Below are 22,209 nucleotides of genomic sequence, written 5' to 3' on the forward strand. Positions count from 1 at the left end.
CAGCTTTGCCCCATCCGCGTCCCGCGCAGAAGGAAGGCAGGGAGATGCTCCGGCCTTTCTCTCGTAGCTCGTCTCGAACGGGAGGCCCCGCGGAGGCGCCGCAGCAGGTCCCGCGGGCGGGGGGGCCCTGAGCCCTGTCCTGCTCGCCCGCCGCCCGCGGGGGTCAGGCGCAGGCAGGGGGCAGCTCCCTGGCTTTCTTCCCCTGTCCTGCCCCTCCTCCTCCCATTGTAGGTAATGACCGCATCACTAACAACTGATGCGTTCACCTTTGCAAAACGTCTTCGTGGGTAGCAGCTTATGTGACTAAAAAGGCTGAGCGAGCCAAGGATAGGGCACAGACGCTGAACCTGTAACACGAAGCGTACATTCGTAATTACCGGCATTATGCTGTCCTACCTAAAACAAGCAGTTCTGCACGTCTTCTGTGATCTGTAGTAATTATCCCTCTGCGTTTTACAAGACTCTTGCGTCACTGAAGTGCCCCGAGGTGACTCCGTAGCACCCGCCGATGGCGGGGACGCTGCCTCGTTAGGTCTGATGGAAACGGATGGCAATGGCTGTGAGAAGGCGCACCCGCCGGGGAGAGGAGGGGGCTCGCTGCCGACGGTGCCTGCGCGCCGCGCGGGACGGAGCGGGAGCGCTGTAGTTTTTAACGCTTCTAAGTAATGATCACGGGGCTAGCGTGACAGGTAAAGGAACTGGAAATCAGCTGGTATTAAGTGAGAAATCATTTATCAGTTTAAGGCTGGTTGTGTCTAGTTTTCTTAAGCTGATTGAAGAAAAAAGGAGAAGGGTTTGAGAAACCTGGAGCCTGTGTACTCATTTCTAAATTGCACTGGACTTCTAGTTACACATCGAAAATCCTTTACTAAAAATAACTGCTGTCCATCAAGTAATGTAAAAGACTCGCAGTGTGTTTCTTAGTGTGTTAGATCTCCATCGCCCAGTAGCATTTCATGCCTCCTCCCCCCGTTTAAAACCAATGGAGAAAGGTGGTGTTTGGATCTAGACTAGTTTTTCACCAGCGATAAAGGGGCTGTTTTCTGTAACAGCGTAGATTGTTAGAAACTTGTAATTTGCAGTTCGCATTTGCCATCGAGATCACAGCGTGGGGCGGAAGGGACTAGATCCTATAGTAGCCTCCGTAATTCCCGTTCACGGGTTTGGTATGTCGATGGAAAAACCCAACGCTTCCAGAGAGAAGTTGCTTGAGTTTAATAAACAGTGACTTCAGGAAGTGCAATAAAATCAATTAATGTTGCAAAAGCATTGGCCAAAAAGAAAGTGGCGAAAGGATTTATGGTAATGTAATGGATTTACAAGCATTTATCCTGCGACTTGATAAACAGCAATGGGAAGCCGAGATGGTGAAAATAATTAGTCCCGCAGCCTCAGTGAATATGGACAATTTATTATTATAATTTTATCCTTTCAGTGGTTATTCAAATTTATTTTTTAATTTTGTGAGCTGAAGCGCAGGGGGAATTAATCTAAAGTTTGGTTCCCCCTTCCTCGGGGGCTCGGTTTTTTCTCACATTTTCTCTCTTCACAAAGCAAAGCGTGATCTGTCATTTGCCAGGGCTTCTCCACACAGAGAGCTCGTTCTTAGGTTTTCTGCTTGTATTTTAAGGACTATTATCGTTGGCCTTAGTAAATAATGTTACCCAGCGGGGGAAGGATCAGCTGTTTGTCTCCCTATGCGCCAGGTTTTTCGGTCCCTTTTGATTTCCAGATGCGTTTTCACGCAAACTTTGAAAGAGCTGCAGTTGGGAAGAGGCTGCAGGAGCATGCCCTGGCTCTTGAGCAACGCTAGCACCGAAAAGTTTTCTGCTTGCTCTCAAGAGTTTGTAGCCCTATTATTACAGTAGAAAAGAGACATCCAGCATGGAGTAGAGATTACAATTTCCAGAAGTCAGAATTTATTACAGTTAAACTGTGATAAGATCCCATCTGTTATGAACACATGTAGCACCAATTGTTTTTCACACAACTGCAATTTATTTACCTTTCAGAGCGAATGAGATTACAAGCGTGATTAAAAAAAAAAACCCAAAACCCAAACCCAACCACCACTTTTTTTTTTTTTTTTTTAGTCCGGCCTATCTGTTTTTATCGGAGCAAATCCATTTGTGCTGCCATGCTGCCCTCCGGGGCTGGGGGCGATTCCCAGCGGCCGAACCCGCCATGTCCGTCGGGTCCCTGCCGGGCCCGGCTCCGGGCGCTGCCCTCAGCTCCGCCGGGGCCCGCAGCGCCGCCTGGCGGCCGGGAGCGACACCGGCCCGCGGCCCGCGCAGACAAAGGGGAGCCGCTCCTCGCTCTTCCTCCCGGGAGCCGCTCCTCGCTCTTCCTCCCGGGAGCCGCTCCTCGCTCTTCCTCCCGGGAGCCGCTCCTCGCTCTTCCTCCCGGGAGCAGCTCCTCTTCCGCCGGGCAGCTGCGCGTAACGTGCCCGCCTGGGCCTCCGTGTAAAGCGTGCCCGCTCTGGCCTGCGCCTCAGGAGAGCAGTAACGTTTGTTATTAACTGGAACGTGAACCTGAAACGATGGAGGGGGAGGGGAGATATTTTTGTGCTTCCATTGGTCGTGGTAGTTTGGGAACGAGGAATGTGCCTGCTCGTCTTCTTGTCCCATCCCACAGAAGTGGTTTGGATCGAATAGCACGCACTTTACAAAATAAGGCAGGAAAGATGAACCATTTATACACACACACACGCAAAATCCCACATGTTCTTACCGCGATAGCCTAAGAGCGGTAATCTAATTTTGTTCTCTTTCAAACTGTTTCAAGGCATATATGTGTGTGTGTGTATATATGTGTATATATATCCTCCAGGTTTCAGTGGGCGTCCTTCTGCTGCTCTGTTATCATTATTTCTTGCCTTGATGTGACGTTGAAGACAGATGACAGCATTGTCAGGTTGTCTTTAATTCATCTGAAGATTAAAAAAAAAAAAATACACACACAAGGCTTCTTACAATATTCAAAGCCTGAACGGATTCACTTTTTTTTCACGTAGGGGATGGGGGGCTGGGAACAGGGGGGAGTAGTTGATGAATTTCAGACATGAAGAGAGAACAAAGTCTGTGCATCGCTGTGCGTGCACACACGCACAGAGCAAGCAGCCGGAGGTGGGATTTTTGCAACAGCAGCACCTGGTTGATGTTGATGGAGAAATATCCAGCATTAGGACAGTCTTTTCGCATTTGTGCACAAGCTCAAATGTATAATCTGCTCAAATTTCAACCACGTCTCTGCTGCCAAAGCATTCCACCTCCGAAGAGGTGAGAGCAGAGAGACTCAGGGTCCGTCTTTTTTCTTCTGACACCTCTGTGCTTCATTGCAACAAAATTTTACCTTAAAAAAGAAAAGGTAGTCTGCCCCGAATTTTCCAGGAGTGAGCTGAGAAAGAGATTTAGCAGGGATTAGACACCTCTGATCAGAACTGGTTGCTTGCCTACTTCAGGTCTGTTCATGAAGCAGTGCGGGCTGTGCTTCATGGTGCAGAAAGAATCAGGGGTGGCGGGGCATCTGAACATGGGGTTAGAAATGTCCGAAATTACACCCAAAAATATGTATAGAAAGGAGATTTGATGCTGGTGGCTCCAGCGATTTTCCACTTCAGATTCGTTCCTTAAAAAAAAAACCAAACAAAAAACAAAACCAACCAATCAAAACCTGAAAAACAACAAAAGAAAATACACAAACAAAATTAGAAAAAAAACCCCCAACAACAACAACAGAGAAAACCCAAAACCAAAAAACAATGACCACAAAAAAACCCTAAAATGTGGTCTATTGAAAGCCTGTCATGAGAGCCAACACTATTAAAGCAAGGCAGCAGTGCACTACGTCTTTTCTAAGTATGGAAGAATGAAGTTTGATCAATGTTTTTACAGAATAGGAATGCACATTTACTTTTGTTTCAGAAAGTTTGGGTCTTTCCCCAAAAGGCTTCCCTTTGCCTGGCTGATTTAGACTGTAGGTGTGGGTAGATCACTACAAACCTCGGATTAGAGAGAAGAGGGTCAGTCCCAGTCACAGCACTGCCTGTACCTTGCTGGCTGTTCTGAGGGTGGTTAAAAGGTGGTGAATGGGCAGTGGGTGACTTTCCGGTCTTAGAAAATGGAGTTTCTTATCACTGAGGGAAATCTTGCTGTAATAAAGGCATCCTTGTATTTTACTTCTAGCATACATTTTGCATTCTAAAACCAGGCAAGCATATGTACGTGCATGTGTTTGGTGTGGGCTTGTGCACATAAGCCAGGACACATACGCCCGTCTAGGCTCAGATATATTACAGAGACTCCTTTGCTGTCTGTGGAGTCTGGTGTTTTATTGTTTCATAAAACTACCTTAATTACATTTCCCCATAGATAAGATAAACAGGACCCTTCTTTTCTAAGCGTTGCTTATCAGAAGTATTTTGTTGAAGTGGCATCCAGAGTAAGCTTTTGGGAGTGGATGGAAATGCATTAATTTTTATTTTGGTTCTTCAGTTGCACTTAGCATCTGACAAGAGTTGATTTAAATATTACATGAGTTTTTGTTTAATGTTCAAAAAAGATTTGTGAGAAAGACAAAACTGTTTAATTTAAACTAATGTATGCCTGACTCTGGTCAGATTGATCACAGTTTCGGGTTTTGATGGGTTTTGCCCTTCTGTTGCTTGTCCTCTCAAGCTGGTTTTTCACTGTGAAATTATTTTAGTTCGGTGGCATGGACCAGCGGCTGCTGTCAAATCCGCAACCCATCCAGTTAGTAAGAACGGGAGGGGGAGTGGTGAGGAATAACAAATGCAGTCCTTTTACCTAAAAACATTAATGTCCATAAGTCAATCTCTGTTAGAAAAAAAGGCGAATTTCATACATTAATATCAAAATCGTAGGTGGCACTTGCCAGGTCATATACTTAACAAGCCTGGAAGAGAGACCTACTTATCACCACTCTACATATAAAAGAAGGTGTTTTAATTTTTCTTTAATCCCGGGGACAGCATCTGAGCAAAACAGTAATAATAGCATTAAGTGTTCATTTCACCACTTGCATCAGCAATCTTTGTGTGTAACTTTTCAGAGCTGAAATCCTCAAAACTGCAGTTCGGGTTCCAGGACACAAATGCCTCCCTCGCTCTTTTTAAATCGCCCCTGAAACACCTGATGGGCGATGGGGCTTGGCTAGCACAGTCTGAGCTGCAGCTGTTGAAGAGCCATAATTGTAAAACACATGAGCAAGAGAGGAACGTGGCGATAGTGGTGTGTTTTAATCGCGGCAAAACTGTAATTGTTGCTTGCACACCCAGATGGAGCCTGAAATGTAATTTTCCTCAAATTAAGAGTAGTTAAAATAGCTAAGCGGGCAGGCAGTCTGGCCGGGCTGCAGGAGAGGGCGGGGGGCGTGCGGCGTAGAGAGAGGACTGCGAGCTTGTTCTGCCTTTCTCGGGCTCGCTGGATGAATCCTCCACCACCATCGCCCCCGACCCGAGAAGCCCTTCTTTCGATTACTTGCTGTGCTTGTATCCGCTTATTTTATTACCTAAGTTTACTTGGTGCAGTCAACAGCACTGCCCTCTCCTCCCTTTCTCTAACTCATCAGTTCATAACGAGAGCTCGTTTTGCATTCCCTAAAGCAGAGATACGCAGAGGTGCCTTTCCCATTTATGGCGGGTGGGGGGGAGTACATTTGGTTAAAGCGCAAAGCATTTCCCGTGCCGCTTTTGGACAGAGTGCCAAAAGAGCCGCAGCGCGGCCCAGCACCGGCCTCCCCGTGTGTGTGTCCCGGCCCCGCCGCGGGTCCGGCCCGGCCCCAGCGAGCGAGCCGTGGGGACGGCCGGGCGGCCGCTGGAGCTTCAGTAGCTTGCTGCTTTTCTCGCCTTTGCACATTAACGCTAACTTCCACTAATTATCTGGAGTAAATGTATTCGACTAATTAGCATCTGGGCACCACAGGAAACTCTGAACAGTAATTATATTGTGGAGGGCTCCAGAACGAGGGAGAAAACCCAGTGATTTGTCAAGCAAAGTCGCCGCTTGCAACTTTGCCCCCCGCCAGAGCATCGCGCTGGGGCCGAGGCGAGGGCGGCCGGGAGCGGGGGGAGCGGGGCCGAGCGAGGGGCAGCAGGTACTCGGCTCCGCCTGAGCCGCTGCCTGCAAGCGCCTGGCGGACCGCGGGGCAAAGCCCTTCGCTGGCATTGCTGTTACACGCTTGGGTATCGCTTTTCCCACTATCTCGGCGGCAACGAGAGTTTCCGCAGTTTCGGTAGCTGCTCCGGCTTTTCCGTCGCAGCTCCCGCTCCTACCTGAATGCAGGACGACGAGCCGGAGCTGGGCGGTGGCCCTTGGGCGCTAGGAAACCCGGGCTGGGGAGGCAGAGACGCGGCGCAGGCAGGGGCAGCCCCTCTCGGTATCACGTCGAGTTTGGCACTGCACTTCAGCAAAGAGCAAACTCAGCCCAAATAACGGATGGCTTTTTTTTTTTTTTTTTTTTCCTCCGTCCCTTCGTTTTTAAAAGAAAATGAGTTTTCAGAGTTGTCCGGGTTTTTTTTTGTTTTTTTTTTTAACGTGATGATCTTTTGTGCTGCGGTGCGAACTGAAGAAAGAAATTGAAAATAACTGGATGAGCTCAAACAGTGCTTCCCTAATTACTTCTGAACTTCTCATTTAGAAAGAGATGAATAGTAATACATTACATTGTAAAAAAAAAAAAGCTTTCGGACAATCATCTTACACTTTTACAAAACAGTCTTGCCTTCCCCATTTCTTTCTAAAGGAAGAAGTCTTCTATCTGAAAACTAGTTTTAAAACCAGGTATTTCACAGTAAAAACATTTTCTTAAAAAGTTTGACTTCTTTAAGAAAGGGAAAGAGATTTAAGTGACTCTCAGTTTTCCTATTTCGTGCCAACAAATTCTACTGAAAAGAAAAAAAACCTAACTCTGACTGATTATTTTTTAAGAGAGCCCTGGGGTTACAATAAAAAAAAAACTTTGGGTTTTGTTTTTGTTTTTTTGTGTTTTTTTTAATTTTTAATTAAAATTGAATAAACGCTTAAGGAGAAATTAGCAGTCACCTCCATCCAAGACCTACTCGGGTTTTATAACAGAATCAAAGCGTATTTAAAAAAAAAAGTAAAACCTTTTAATACATCAAATATACGGAATTTTAATCTTTAAAGCGATACATTGTCTATTTTAGTACATGACGTAAACCTTACTTAACCCTTTTTACAGGGTGGACTTAAAAATTAAAAATAGTTAAGTGTTCCTTTTAAAGAACAAAATAAGGCAAATGAGGTTTTTGGAATAGAATTGTTTTTGTTTTTCTTCCAGAATACATACAAAAAAATACCAATTCTCTTTCAAGGGTATACACCTTAAAAATAATTGCAATTTGAAATTATAACTGACAAATTGCGAGTTGTTTTTTAGTAACAAACATGCATGTAAATTTTTTTGTTTCAATGAGACATTAAATAAGAACGTACAATACAATCATAGCAATTTCAAAGTAACATTAAAGAGAAGACCTCTATCTTTTTATTTATATTCTACAATGGGTGTTCCACTTTTACCTATTGAGCTCAGTTAAGTAATGCACTTTATGATTCGTTGTCCCGCTTGAAGCTAACATAAATAAATACAGTGCTCATGGATCCAGTCCTCAAATGAACACTATTTTATAAAAAGTCAGATTTTTTTTCTTTCCAACTTTTATAAAGTTTTGCAGGGCTTCCTTCCCTTACCGCTAGACTTTGTGTTGTGTGTCAAAGCCCCGCTGCCTGCACTCACTGGTACCCCAGGGCCGAGGCTGTGGTGAGTCTCTGCCCATAGAGTGCGTAAGGGGAGTAGTAGGGTCCGGTGGCAGCGGGCACGGGCACGGGGGCCCCGGGGGTGGGCAGGGGGCTCTTGGAGTAGGGGTGGTAGCGGCTGCCGAGTCCCAGCGCGTGGTGCGGGCTGCGCAAGGCCAGCGTGCCCGGGCTGCCTGGGGCGCCCGTCGTGGGGATGTGCATGTGGCATGCCATGGCTGCAGCCGCTGCGCTGGCCAGCGAGGAGGAGCTGGGGTAGCTGGAGAGAAGTTTATCGGTGCCCGGGAAGGCAGTATGGGTCCGCAAATGGCTAAGCAGCTCCTCCGAGGTGGCAAAGCGCTTGTCGCAGGGTCCGTTGGCCGACACCCAGTTGCAGATGTGTGGCTGGGGGTCATTGGGGAGCATGAAGCCGTAGGGGTACAAAGGGTGGCCGGCTAGCGAGGGCGGCGTGGCCCCGGTCAGCGAGGAATGGACGCTGTGCAAAGGATGGGTGGGGTAGACGAGGGGGTATCCGGACTTGAGGGCTTGGTCGTGGGCGCAGGAGGCTCCGGCGGCGCCTGCCAGGTGGCTAGCGCAGTGGTAGCTCAGGCAGTAGGGGTCTCGGCACAGGCTCGCCGTCATCACCGACGGCGGCGACGCGCCCGCCAGCGGGCTCGATCCCGCCGGCTTGCTGCAGCCCAGGCTGCTGGCGGCGGCCAGCTGGGCCCCCACCAGGCTCGAGGATTTGGTGGGGTCCAGAGCCACTCCGTGCGGCAGGAACTGTGGCGGGTAGCCGGCGTAGGCTCCAGCCAGCGTCCCCGGGTAGCTCATGCCCGCCGGGGGCAGGGGGAAAACGGTCTGGCCCGGCTTGTAGGGGGAGACGGGGGCCACGAGGCCGGAGCCCAGAACGGAGGTGGAGGAGGTGGCGGTGGTACTGCTGCAGGAGGAGGCGGAGTCCGATGCGATGGGCTTGGAGCCCGGCGTGCTCTCCTGGTGCTGGTTGACCTCCACGTTAATCCCGGCACAGCTCACGCTAATCCGGCTGTGGCTGATGCTGGTGGTGCCCGGGCCTCCCTCCGAGCCGGCGCTGCCGCTCTTTCCGCAGCCCTCCGAGTCCTTCTTGTCCTCCCCGCCTTTTCCCTCGGCCGGCAGCAGCCCGGGCGAGCAGGCGGAGGCGCTGGAGTTGGGGCTGCCTGTCCTTGGGGTGAACGGCTGGCAGGTGGCGCTCGGCACCCGGAATCCCGACTTCTCCCCGGCCGCGACCCCCGCGGCGGGGGCGCCCGCGCAGCCCGCCGCCCCCGGCTCCTTCTTCTCGGCGCCCGGCTTGGAGTACGGCTTGAAGCTCGACTTGTCCTCCACGCCGATGTCGCTGAGCTTCAAGGGGCCCGACTTGGAGTCCTTGTCGCCTCCGGAGCCATTGGAGGTGACCGAGGAGAGTTTGGAGGAAGGGGACGGGTCCGGCTTCCCTATCTGCGAGCAAGTTTGTGCCAAAAGGGCCAAGGGGCTCTTCTTTGCATCCAGCTGCGGAAATCAGAAGGACACACAAAGAGATTTAATCGGGGTCTGAGAAAACCCTCGGTGCATACATAGGACTCTTGTCCCGTAGGTTTTTGCAGAGTACAGCCTGGAAGTAACGAACAGTTTGTGCGCATTCATCAACTTGACAGCCCCCTCCCCTGAATGCACCATTTTCCATAAAGCCTTTAAAAAGGGCTGGGGATTTTCGTATCCCTGCGAGCCCGCCGCGGCCGCCTTCAACGCCCCCAGCCTCCCCCCGGCAGCGGCCCGGGCAGCGCGGAGCTCGGCGTCTCGGCGTCGCTCGGGCCGTGCTGGCGCGCAAACCCGCCCGTGAACTATAGCGACTGCAGCATTTCTGCACCCTGACTGGTGGCACTATTTATAAACAGAGCTCGAGTTAGCCGGCGAGCAGGGCTCCCCGGGAGAAGGGTGTCCTCGCTCCACGGAGACCTTAATGAAATCATTCATTCCCACGGACACACCCTTCCCACCACCCGCTCCGTTTCGAGTTTCGGTCCCGCAAACAGCGAGCTATGCCGAGAGGGACCGGCAACCTCGACAGAGCAGAAAGGGGACTAATAGGCCCCCCCGAAGTACAGATCCGTGTCGGTACTTGAAAGGAATCGGTCGGGGAGCCGAAATAGTTATCCTGCCGCACCCACATTTGAGCTTGTCGCTTTCCGCGTTGTGCCGTCCCGTCCCGTCCCGTCCCGTGTCTGTACCCCCCCCCCCACACCCCAAAACGCTCCCTGCGAAAGCAAGGTTGTTTGGCACTCGGAGCGCTGCTTATTTGCGTGGCCGGATCGTGATCGCAGCATGGATCGGTTCCTTCCACTCAACCCTCCTCTAAAAAAAAAAAAAAAAAAAAAAAAGCAAAAAAAACCCCCGCTCAAAATAGCAAAAAGAAAATATTAATTTACACAGGAACTAGAAATTATCCCAGTAAACACGGAAACAATACCCAGGAGCGGTTCCTCGCACTAACTCGAGATCAAAAGAAATCCCTGTCCCGGTATAAATGCATTTCAAAGCGCAGGAAAGTGCCGAAGGCGGCTGGCGGAGCCGCCATGCACAGCCAGCGCCCGGGCAGGGACGGGAGAAAGCGACGGGGGCCGGGTCCTTACCTCAATGGGGCTGACGGGCGTGGAGGGTAAAGGCTGCAGGTATTCAGGGTGTAAAATGTGTCCAGTCCGCGCCGTGAGCATTTTCAAGACTTTGATGGGAAGGCGGTTGGCTTGGCGTAGCGGGTCCGAGGGGGGGACGGCGTGGAAGCAGGACTTGCCGGCGGCGCTGCTGCCGTTATTCCCAGCGTGCCCGTTCGGCCCGGCGAGGTCGGCGGCGCTGCGGCTGCGGCGGGGGCTGCCTCCGGGCTCGCTGAGGCTGCTGCTGCGCTTACTACTTCTTATAGCAGAAAGCGAGGGCGATGTGATCATGACCCAAAACCTCGCATGAAAACTGGGGCAAGTGGCGCCGCTCGCACTCGGAAACGCTCGCTCGCTTTCTGCGGGCGAGAAAGGAAAAAAGCCACACGCCCCCCGAGCAGAAAAACAAACATACAATGTCCCGTGGCTCTCTCTGGCGGGGAGGGCGTGGGTGGAGAGGGGGAGGGAAAGGGGGAGCCGGCCGGAGAGAAAGAGGAGGAAAAAAAGCCGAGTAATCCTTGGGCTGTGCTGGGGGCGGGGGTGGGGGCTGCGAGCGTGTGCCGCGATCCCCCTCGGCCGCTCTCAGCTCCCCCGGCTGGCGCGGCGCGGAGCGCTCGCCTCCGCCGCTCAGCTGTGATGCGAGCCACTGCCCATCCAGCCCGGGATCTGGCAAAGAAACTCACTTCAAAAGCAGCTGAATTAGTCTGAGATTAAAGCCTTTGCCGCCTTCCAATCAAATGGGACCCCGAGGTGATTGGAGGGTCAAGGGGATGTGACGTTCCCTTTTCTGGGGCTTTTTTTTCTCCGTTTTTAATGGTCTCTCGCTCTTTTTTTTTTTTTCCCCCCCCCCTTCCCTTTCTCGTCCGCCTTCCCTCTCCCCTCCCCTCCTTCCTTGTTTTCGCTGCTAGGATGGGATGGGCGTTAATTCTGTGTTTCACATCACGCGCTGCGAACGTTTTTCTTCCTCCGCAGCCAGCGCGGCTCGCACGGCAGCGGCGGAGCGGCCGCGGGGCTGGGGGCGCCGCGCCTGCCGGGGGGCGGCCGCGGGCTCCGCCGCCCTCCCCCCGCCCGCCCCCGCCGCTCGCACACCGCCCCGAGCACGACCTGCCGCCCGCCGCGCACGGCGCTCACGGGCCCGGCCCGCGCTCCCCCTGCCCGGGGTCGGCCCGCCGGGACCGCTCCGGAGCCGCCGCTGCGCCGCGTCCCCTCTGAGATCCGCGGAAGGGCGCGGGGAGCTTTTCCCGCCCCTCCCGCCTCACAGCGCGGGGGAGGCTCGGACGAGAACCTGCAGAGCGCCGGCCTGCACGTCGCCGGCGGCAGCGGGCGGGAGCCGGGGCGCTGCAGCGCGGCTTGCGGCGGCGCGGGGAGCACGGCGGGATTGGGGGAGGTCGTCACACGCGGGGCTGTCACGCACAGCCCGCCGCCGCCTTTCGGGACTCTCCGCCCCGCCGTCAATTGTCAGTGCTCCCCAACCGCAATCAATCAGTTATTTGTCAGCCCCTGTCAATCCGCCCTTGATTTATGTCAGCTTTTGTTGCTGATTACAAGCCTGGTGTGACTTGAAGGGGGAAGGAGAGAGAGAGAGGGAGGAAGGAAAACAGAGGGAGAGACGGGCTCCTCGGGAGAAAAAGCCTTTTAATTTTCGGAATAAATCCTTGGAGTAAACTGGATTTGTTTGCCAGGACCCGGTAGCCCTCCCCAGCCCCTCATCGCCCTGTCGGGGAGGGCTGATGGGCTCCTCTTCCCCTTACCTCTTGGTCCTCTTCGAAAGTGTCCTTCGTCCCTGCACCCGCCGGGCTGAACCGGTCGCCGGCAGCGGGGGCCTGGGGAGGCGGCCCCTCGCCCTAACGAGAGTACTGGTTCGCCATTTATGTGTTTGATTTTCAGCTAGGCTGTGTTGGGAGCCTTGTGGGTATGCACACGGTATCCACCCGGGCGTTACATAGGTCCTGCTTTGTGTCTGTGCGCTCCCGAAGGATACAGAGTCCTCTGCCCTCAACCCCATTTTTACCGGTGCCGGCGGATGCCCCGAGAGGAATCCGCAGCCCTTCAAGGCGCTGGATTGCCTTTTTCCTTTCTCTTTGTACTTTGCTTCCCACTATCCCCCCCACCTCCTCATCCCATAACATTTTTTCACAGGCAAAATGTGTTAATCAATCTTTTACTTTTGTTTCCGGATCTGACATGGTGGCCCACACAATCTACAACATTAACAAAAAGGTCACTTAGAGATAAAACACGTTTGACAAGTGAAGAACAAGGCAAGTGCTTTAGGGGTCGCGTCCAATTCCTGACCTGGACTCCAACCAGAACAGGCGCTGATCCTGGAAGGGTTGGACGAGAGGAAGGACTTTCACTTTCTCACGTTTAGATCTGCTGAACCAAGTCCTTTTTCTTCCCTTGAAACACCGATCTGCCCCAGTCCCTAAACAGATGTGTCAGATAGTCTTTAACGACCTGCTCTTCTTACGAGGTATATGTAAGGCAGGTTTTCCTCGCTATCCCCCCCCCCCTTCCCCCGCCCCCGCCAAGCAGTACCCTTTAAATCTTGCAGCGCAGTAAGTATATCTGCTGTATTTTATTTAAACCACTTTACTCTTTTACTATAGTGCATAGAGTAGGCTAAATATGCGGGGCTCCTCTAGTTTCAATAAAGATGCGATTAATTTTAACAAACCTCCTAATTTCTATATTTTCTCTGAAAGATAAGGTTTATTGGCATAACTTCTCAGTGGAGAGTCATAAACGTACTTTCATTTTGCAATCACCGCGGTATCTTGCAAGACAGACAAAATTAAAAGACGGGGGGAGGAGGTAGAGACAGAATCTTGCATAAACCCCACGATATTGCAGTAGGACTGACAAGACCCACAACTTGCCCTCAAGGAACTCCCCCCCCTTCCTTTATCTAGAGTGGAAGTGACTTGAATCTGCCCCAGGTTTTCCCCCAGTTCTTTCTTTTGTTGTCAAGTCCAATTGATAAATGGAGTGCAGTAAAACTCTGGAAGAAAAAAAAAAAAAAAAAGCTGAAACCTTCATTTGTGTTCATTTGCATTAAAGTGCTTGGAACAGCTGTTTTCCTTACAGGACCGGGGAGACTCCTATCTGTTTTCTCGTTGTATTTATCCTGCCTCCCAGGGTGAAAGACTAAAGATTAATTGTCTTAAGGTAGAGTCAGCTGTGGGAAGGTTCTCCCTCCCCATTTTTCCTCCCCTCTCTCTTTTCTTGTGGAGGTGAGGGTGATTTCGGGAAAGGGTTGTTTTACTTGTAAGCCAGGGAAGCAAAGGCGATAGCCGGTACGTGTATAAAACAGGCAGCGCACCGACGGGAAAAGCGGGGGACGGAGCGGGGGGAACAGCACGAACCCCGATCTTTCTGGCTGAAGTAGAAGCATCAGAGGGTAATTTAATTAGCAACTTCAGAGGACTGCTTTTTCATTCGCTTTTTTTTTTTTTTTTTCCACTCAGCCTTTGAAATGAGATTTAAATCGCACTCAGTACTGTAAACTTTTTTATGTAGAACCTTGTAAAAAAATCAGCCCCAAGACATCTCCTCCCCTTTGCGCCCTCCAAAGCATTTTTGAGCTATGAGAGCTCATTCACTGCGCTTAACACACGCGGAAAACGATTCCCAATGAGGGGCTCGGAGTTAGGATGCACACGCGTAGGATCGGGCGGGCGGCGGGGCTGCAGCTTGAAAGCGGTGCGGAGTTTGTGATTTGCCTGCTGCGGGCTCCTTTCCTCTCTTGAGCCGAAGAAGAGGGATTCTGTCCTGCTCGTTACCTTCGCGAGGGATTCTTATTTAATGAGTCCGTGCAGACGGTTTGCTGTTTGGCATTTACTTGTGTAGTCTTGTTGAAGTTTTGGTGGCTGTTGCTTTCATTCCTTTGAAAAAAAAATTCCAAGGGTTGGAACCCGTCTTCCTCCTCTTACAAAGGAAAACTGTAACTTAAAAAAAAAAGGAGAGCAAAGGAGGAATTAATTAACAAGTGCCAGTCCACACTTTCCTTTACCTACCAGCTATTGGCAAGCATGTCAAGTCGATTTTATTTGCACACAATGGAAATGATTTATTTTCTCTTAAAAAGGAGTGGGCTGGCAGATATTTGAGGAGTAGAGGAGAACGAGAGCGAGAGAGGAAAAAAAGTTTGAAAATGCCTTGAACTATTCACTGTCGAGATGGCTAATCAGTATTGAGGCTCGAGGGCACTCGGGCAGCTTTTCAATGCGGTTTTCCTTTCATCTCAAGCTGGATGGAGGCGCTCAATTAAAAGCCTATCAGTTTGTAAGTAAATCAACGCCTATCAAAGTTGTCACATCAAACAAAACGATTATTATTGCAGCCCGCCTCCCCTATTAATCTCCCTCTAAAATAATCCGCTTGACAGGTCAGGCTGGCGAGCTGCAAACCCTGGTCAGGATCACCCAAAAAACCCGGACTGACTATTTTTCCCCCGGGAGAGGGAACTGCAGAAACCTCGACACCAGTGTGCCTACTCTGCGAGCTTGCTCTCTTGCCATTTAAGTGTCAGCTTCTGTAGATCATGTTGGAAAAGGGCATTTAGTCTTTTAAACGGAACAGCAACAACCCTACAGGCCCTTTAGTTTAGCATGTTTGTTTTTTTCTTTCTCCCTCCTTTCTTTTCTATCGTTTCGAACAAGATTAAGATTTTAATTAGCAGATGCATAGTTGCTGAGTTGTGTCTGGGTTGTGTTTCTATGCGTAACACAATTCAGTTACCTGTCTGTCCATCCGGTGCATCAAGTTTATTTCCTTTGATAGTACTTGCATTTCACTATCTACCCCAATGTTTTTATTAAGATATACATTGCAATGCATTTTTGTAGATGGTGCATCTTCTTCCCCCCCCCTTTTTTTTTTCCTCACAAGAATGATAGTACTTTGCATAAGAAGATAAGAAATGTGATGGGTTATCAGAAATACACCACCACGAACTCGTACGTTTGGGGAGAGGCTCTTTTCCCCCCCCTTTTTTTTTTTTTTTTTTTAAATGCGAGACTGCATGTGCTCAGCTAATAACTGATGCATCTGCCCAGGTATCCAGCAGAGGTGTGGGGTATTTATTCCAGAATGTTATTAAAGCAAATAGTTTGAAAGCTTGCCAACATAAAGTAAGATTTCCAAACCTCTCCCCTGTTCATATAGTACCTGAAAATATTTACCCTTATGATTGTAATTACTTTCCTAACACATAGAAGCAATATATATTTTACTCTGCATGAGATGCAGGTAATCGTTTTATAAGCGGTGATAATTTCAGAGCCATCTTCAAAATAATAGTCACGTTTAAGCGAACGTGAATTTTAGTAGTCAGTGGTATTTTTACTAAACGAGTAGAAAATCACTTTTGTTTGCTTGTTTGGCTGGTTGCTTACTGCTTTCGGAAAGACACCTTCACCTAGAATGTTTTCAAATGCGTTTGTCTAATTTTGTTCCTTTTGTTACACCGAGATAAGGAAGAGATTAATGCACCTAATAATAAAAAAAAAAACACCCCAACCTTTCTCTTTTTAGCCCTTTGACAGATTTCCCTCTTGACATTGTTTCATGTGTGAGTGTGAAAATTTTTACTCCCTTGTCGAAACCCGTTTGCCAACAGCTATTTTCCAAATCTACCCTCTTTTATGTTTAAGGTGTTTCTTATGCAAACAGCTGTTATTTAAAATACGCCTTAAGGTAACTTTCTAGAGGGAGAGGGAGAGAGCAAGTCAAATGATTGCAATGACACGAGCAAGACTGGGTATGTTTCCTGTTAAGTGCATGGAGATTTTTAGTGTCATTTCACGTTCTTAAATGTACTACGACTAAAATGATCGAGCCCAAAGCGAGTGAACACGTTTCCTAATTTGTACATAAGTAACTTGAATTGGTATTTGGTGTCTAGATTCTAAGAATGAAAAAAAAAAACCCAAAACTTGTAGCTTTTTTAACACCTTGGTCTGATCATTCCATCTCAGCAATCATAAAGGCATCTTTGTGTTTATCTTCTGCGAAAGCCTGGAGGCTACGGGAGAGAATTGTACCAACTAAGCACATATTTGGTTACAGTAATCCCTCAGAAATTAACCATGGCACACAATGGAGGCGATCTCCAGCTTCCTCACTCAGATTCCAAATGTAGAGAGTGTTTATTGACAACTTTGTTATGGAAACTGTGCAGATCAACCAGATGCATCTTCAGCAGGGAGGTACAATGTAGGAACAGCATCCTTTGAGATATGAGGAAGAGTTTTAAGGATATGGCTGGAAAAGGCATTGGAACCCCAATAATTAACCTTGTCTAAACACCCAAATGACAAATGAACAATGATCCTGAACTCAGTTACACGACAGCTATGTTTGGCAGGGGCAGGAAGAAGCATGCAATATATCTTAGCTATTTTCTTGAAATAGTCTAGGTCCACGATCCCAAAAGGTTAAAATAATCTTAATTTTTAATAACTATTAGCTTGTTTTCAGTTATCCCTAATGATGCATTTAGGTCTCCTCTAATCCCCACTGCTTCCATTTTTAGCTTTTTACACTCTAAAATTAATTCCACCTAAAGTACATTTTTCATTTTGTACTGTACTAGCGACGTGCAAATAATTTACATCAGCGTTCATCAGGACGGTCCTGAAGTGATGGATCATTTTGTTGAGTTGCAGTAAAAGTGCAGAATGATCTATAATGATGTAATATATACATTAAAAGGGTGTCTGGATGATCAGAGTTTTGCTAAAAATGTAAAAGGGCTTTTTGATTGATAACAGGGTTGCTGTTTTTCTGCAAAGGCTGTCACAGGCTGACACAATGCTTGAGTTATTAGGGCAGAGAAGGGCAACCATAAATTTCCAACGTCAGGCAAAAACTCTCTTTATTGTCTATATGATGGATGGGCCTCCGTACTAGACACCAAATACTTCGTATCACCCTTAAATGGGAACACATTTTTCGTGGCCATAATTCATGTTTTTTAAATAGAAAGTTTGAAATGCCTGCCTATATTTCACAATCCTGACATATTTATGAATCACTCCCTGCATGCAAATATAATTATTTAAAGCACTGAGGTGACATATGGGTTAGAAATGTACCAAATGCTGTTAGCGGAGTGATTTTTTTTAATTCCCTAAATTGAACACCATAGAAAACTCTGCCTGTCTGTTCAGATCAATAAAGTCGAAGGTGAAGTTTTACTGATTTTGTCAGTGCCACATACAGATATTCGGTTTTGATTAGGTGAAGCTGACAAAAAGGGAGTCTTTTTGCAATTACCATTAGGTTAATGAAAGTAACACTCATCTTTCTCCTGGCACCCCACGCAGACATACGCGTTTTCCCCCTTTTCTTTTCGGGCGATGAACTAGCCGGAGGTAGATTTGACAGCCTTTTTTGGTTTTTTTTCTTCCGTATTTATTTTCCGTCCAGCTGCGCTCGTCTCGGAGGGAGTGCCGGTGTGCCGGCGGGAGAGGGGGCTGATGAGAGCGGGCTCGGCCGCCCGGCGGTCGGGCAGGGCGGCCAGGGCTCTCCCGGCCCTTCTCGCCCCCGCCCCGTCGGCCGCGGACCCGCCCGTCTCTCGCCGCTCCCCCGGCTCTCCGCGGCAGCGCGGGGCAGGCGGCGGGGCTGCCCCTGCCCGGCACGGCGGTACCTGCCCGCTCAGGTGGCGGGCTCGGGGCTAGCACACCAGCAGCGCAGGGCGGGCGGCTGCTCCGCTGCTGGTTTGCTTTAGCTGATTACGGGGAAAGTCATTCCACCCTCTCGGCGGGGAGACCCGAGCAGCAACGCCCACGGCACGCCGGGGCCGGGGCCGCCGCCCAAAGCCGCGGAGCACCCCCGCGGCCACCGACACTTCCGCCGGGGCGGGCGGAGCCGCCCGTGTCCGCTCCTCCCGCCCGCCGGCTGCGCCCGCCCCCCGCCGCGGGCAGAGCGGGGCCGGCGGGACGTGCCCGGCCCTGGGCAGGGGCTGCGGGAGGGAGCTGGCGCGGGGCCGGCGCTGCGCGGGGGCACTCGCCGCTGCTCCCGCGGGTGCTCCCGCGTCTCTTCGCGGCGCCCCACCGCAGCCTTTGGTCGAGCTCCTCCTGCCTCGGGCGGCTGTGCCCGCAGACCGGGAGCTGCTTACTCAGCCTCAAGGTCTGACCCGTAACGTACACCTTTGTATTTAATTAGTTGAAACTCATGTTATTTTCAGTAGAGCTCGAGGGATGTGAGCATCAAAACCACAGAGTATATTGAATATTTTTTCCCGCGGACTTGTGTGTGAATGTGTAAAATATTTGCACTAGTCCAAACTTTCTATAGCAGGCTGACTCTTTGCCCATAAAATGTTAAATCAACCATGACCAGACTCATTTTCCCATGTCAGCCAAGAGGACTCTGTAAATCAACACATTAGGGCTTCACTGGGTAGGAGCTGCGTGTGCTTCATGCAAAATGGCCCTGACAGTCGCTCTCTTGGTGCTGTGGTTGTCAGCCTGTGGCTGACTGCGGAATTGTCAGGTGGCAGCAGGAAACCTTGCAGGTAGAGTGCAAAATCATTGGCGACGCAACATGCAAGAGTCTGACAACTGGCGCAACAGAAGGAAATCATATGGGTTGCTTTACCTTTTGATGCGATTGTGTTTTTAAGACTCATAGATGCTTTGCAAAGCCTGTTGCACCAGCCTGAAGTGCTTGGAAGAGCCTGTGAGTCTCCTCTGAAGGCCTGCTTAGTTGTATGTGAGCAGAGATGTTCTGCAGGCACTTCTTACCATCCCAAGATGGAACCCACTTAGAAGCTATTACAGAAAAGCTCATCTCAGGGTTATGATGGGGTGTGTGATAGCTCTACCTGGAAGGAAATGAACACATTAGATAAATACAGCTAAGAAAAAATAGCACTGGCCATGTGTAGTGGTGCCAAAACAACCAAGACAAACTCCATTCTTTGTTCAAGAAAAATAATTAATCCCCCCAACTCTAAACAGTATGTGTTTTGTAAAAAGCCTCAGCCAGCCAGTCCTTATCTAAACCACTATCTCTGGGTAAGGGTTCAGATACTGGAAAGCTTATTTCTGGGTGCTAGTAGGTTGAAAGGAACAGGAGACATAATACAACATATAACAAAATAATATCACTCCTTACTACCACACAACAAATACCAGTAATTACACACATTGAATCAGATTAGATTCAGATATCAAGGTAAAGCTTTGTGCTATATTTCTTGAAAGGGGCCTCAGCCTAGAGAAATCATTATCCAGTGCTCCTTGCTGGATTGCCTCCCACTCAGAGGAGTGACCCAGCTATGACCCAGACTCGGAACACTTGTGTGTAAATTTAATTTTCAGCATTACATCATTTCAACTGGAGTCTTACCTCTTTGCTCATTGTTGTGCTATGTGGCTTACCTGGAGGTAAAGAAAGAAAAGATAGTAAGAAAATGTGCCAAATATTAGAAAATATAAGTTCAGCTTTAAAGTGTGCACACAGCCACTCCTATCCCGTGGTCAAATGAGACAAAATGGCTGAGCCACCAGTAAGGTGGGAAGAAAAACACTTACATGATTAGTTTAAAATCTTACAAGATGTCAAAAGGAACTTTTGAGGGTTACTTATGAAGGGATAACACAAACTCTGCTTGCAAAATTCCCCATGTTTAAAAGAAAAGGCATTAGCCAAACAAGTGCCTGTAGCAGCATCTCTTCTTCATCAGTACTCTCACCACTTGAACAATGAAAATTTGTTCTTCTAAATTCAATGTACTTTCTACGGAGGGTTTTGCATGTTTGCTGAGAATGATTAAGCACACGTTATTTCATCTAATTGTAATTTTTATTTTTCATTAACCGAGCAGAGTGTTCTACTTTATGTAATTTCTTTCCCATAAGTAAACCCACCCCAAACAGATTTCTTTCTTCTTTGTCTACATCATTCACAGAAAGTTCATATCCTTAATGGATGACAAAGTAGGCAGTAGCATAGGAGTGTGAAGAGGCTTTTTCCCCTGACCAGTTTCATTCAGGTATTCCCAGCTCTGATAAATGTACTACATTTAGTGTCATGGGTAGCGATTAAAGACACAAGTCCTTACAGTAAGTAAGTCTGTTCAAGTAAACTTCTTAAACTGTGGCCATAGAAGAACAGAGACTGGACAGAGTTAGCGACACTTAAGTTTCATTTCCAGGTTTACCATTAACAGCATTCAACTATATTTTGCAGCTCTGTATCTGTAGAACAGAGTCCTGGTATTTAGTTTTCAATTAGAAAGAGTTGTAATCAGGATAAGACAGTAAATGCTTTAGTGCATTACCATGGCATAAAAATACAAGAACATAATCTCACCCTGCCTGTAGAAAAGCTCTGACATTATGCAGTGTGGCTGGCTGTATAATAGCATAGTCAAATCAAGAGGATCATCTCATTCCTGTTTGAATGCCATGATTTCTTGTCAGAATTAAATATGCTGGTGCTGCTGCAAGTTCTGTTTTGCATTACTCAGTCACCAGAAACAAACATGCATCATCAAGGTTTCCTATTCCTCCTCTGATTTTCAAATTCATGAAATGGTGTAATACAACTTATGCATGTAATGAGGACATATGTTTGGTTCTTTGAATTAGTAGTTGCCACATATTTCTATAATATTTGGAGTTAATGTTCTTACTGTTTGATTTATATTTTTACAATATGGTGTTTTTACCCATGACCTTGAAATCCTGAATAATTATGCTAGTAGGACAAAAGTACAAATGCTATTATTATATAGCACTGGTAGTCTTGTTTGAATGTCATTAATATACAGGGGTAAAATCAATTAGCAAACACCATTTTTGAAATGTAATTTATTAACACTGTATAAGAGTATTCTTTGGTTGAATAGCTCTAAGACAGAGATAATGTAATAGCATTGTGGCTACTTCAGTTAGGGCTTGCACCTTCTCTCCATGGACTGAAAGACGAAATTTTCTCATTTACTTCTATATGAAAACAATTGCACAGTGGTAAGCAGCTGTTTCGGTTCAGTAATCACCCACTGTCTCATTCCCACATGATCTGTAATGGAACCTCCCAAATTTAAGTGGGATGCCTTCATATTTATTATGGATATTTAGTATCAAAGTATGTTAATAAGAATGAGGAATGGTTGAACCAAAATGATAATATTTAAGAAAAACAGTAAACATAACAACCCAATTAAAAAAGGTGCTTCATTTTCTCCGGACTGTTGGTATCCATTTGGATCTGTTGTTGTTAATAATAAGTAATATTCATAAACCAAAGGAGAAAAAATTAAACCCTGATGCCATTTTTTGTTACTCATCATGAAAACTATGTAGAGTAGCCAGGATTTTTTGAAATGGTATATTTCTAATTACAGCACTCCTATAAACAAATGTGGAACTGTAATGGGCTCTTCATCATGAAGGTAAAAGCTATTCCTGGCTGTCCCCTTCTTTCAATATGCCTCTTAAAATAATTTGTGCAATAAAGACAACTGGACCTCAGTTGTGGATATGGAGATAAGTTGATCTTGATTTTTTTGGCCAACATTTGAAATTTCTATGACTTGGATGGCATGAAAATCTGTTATGTGCATTAGCAAAGGACAAGATTAGTTCAGCTGAGTTCTGGGTGAGCAACCTGGTGTAACGGAGAGAAAAGTTGAAAGGAAATACGGTTCTTTCCTGTGGCAGTCTGTAGTTCTATTTATATATTTATTATGGAGTAATGAAAGCAGTAACATTTTTACAGTGAACAGTAAATAATCATGGGATGCCAAAATACCCAATCCA

At 48.1% G+C, this 22,209-nt stretch overlaps 2 protein-coding genes across 8 annotated transcripts in view; one reads left to right on the top strand and one right to left on the bottom strand.

The window, feature by feature from the left end:
- The window catches only part of LRMDA (leucine rich melanocyte differentiation associated), a 748,939-nt gene that overhangs the window by 92,049 nt on the left and 634,681 nt on the right, over nt 1-22,209 (top strand). The window contains exon 1 of one of the 7 annotated variants that reach the window (XM_032116845.1): nt 11,864-12,908. The exons of 5 other annotated variants lie outside the window; for them this stretch is intronic. The gene's annotated coding sequence lies outside the window, so the exon portion shown is untranslated. One more of the 7 variants, XM_032116844.1, reaches the window with a different exon arrangement.
- On the bottom strand, nt 2,085-11,260 carry ZNF503 (zinc finger protein 503). Its single transcript, XM_032116836.1, has 3 exons — nt 10,418-11,260; nt 6,293-9,296; nt 2,085-3,627 (listed from the first exon to the last, which is right to left on the bottom strand). The coding sequence occupies exons 1-2, from the start codon at nt 10,724-10,726 to the stop codon at nt 7,776-7,778; spliced, it is 1,830 nt and encodes a 609-aa protein (XP_031972727.1). The 5' UTR covers nt 10,727-11,260; the 3' UTR covers nt 2,085-3,627; nt 6,293-7,775.

This window comes from Corvus moneduloides, chromosome 8 (genome assembly GCF_009650955.1).
Source record: "Corvus moneduloides isolate bCorMon1 chromosome 8, bCorMon1.pri, whole genome shotgun sequence".
Lineage (NCBI taxonomy): Eukaryota > Metazoa > Chordata > Aves > Passeriformes > Corvidae > Corvus > Corvus moneduloides.

Bases quoted from the DNA above. Each gene is read 5' to 3' on its own strand.
- ZNF503 (XM_032116836.1), bottom strand. From the start codon at position 10,726: ATGATCACATCGCCCTCGCTTTCTGCTATAAGAAGTAGTAAGCGCAGC. The intron at 9,297-10,417 runs GTAAGGACCCGG...TGATTTCCGCAG, and splicing joins CGCCCGTCAGCCCCATTGAG to CTGGATGCAAAGAAGAGCCC.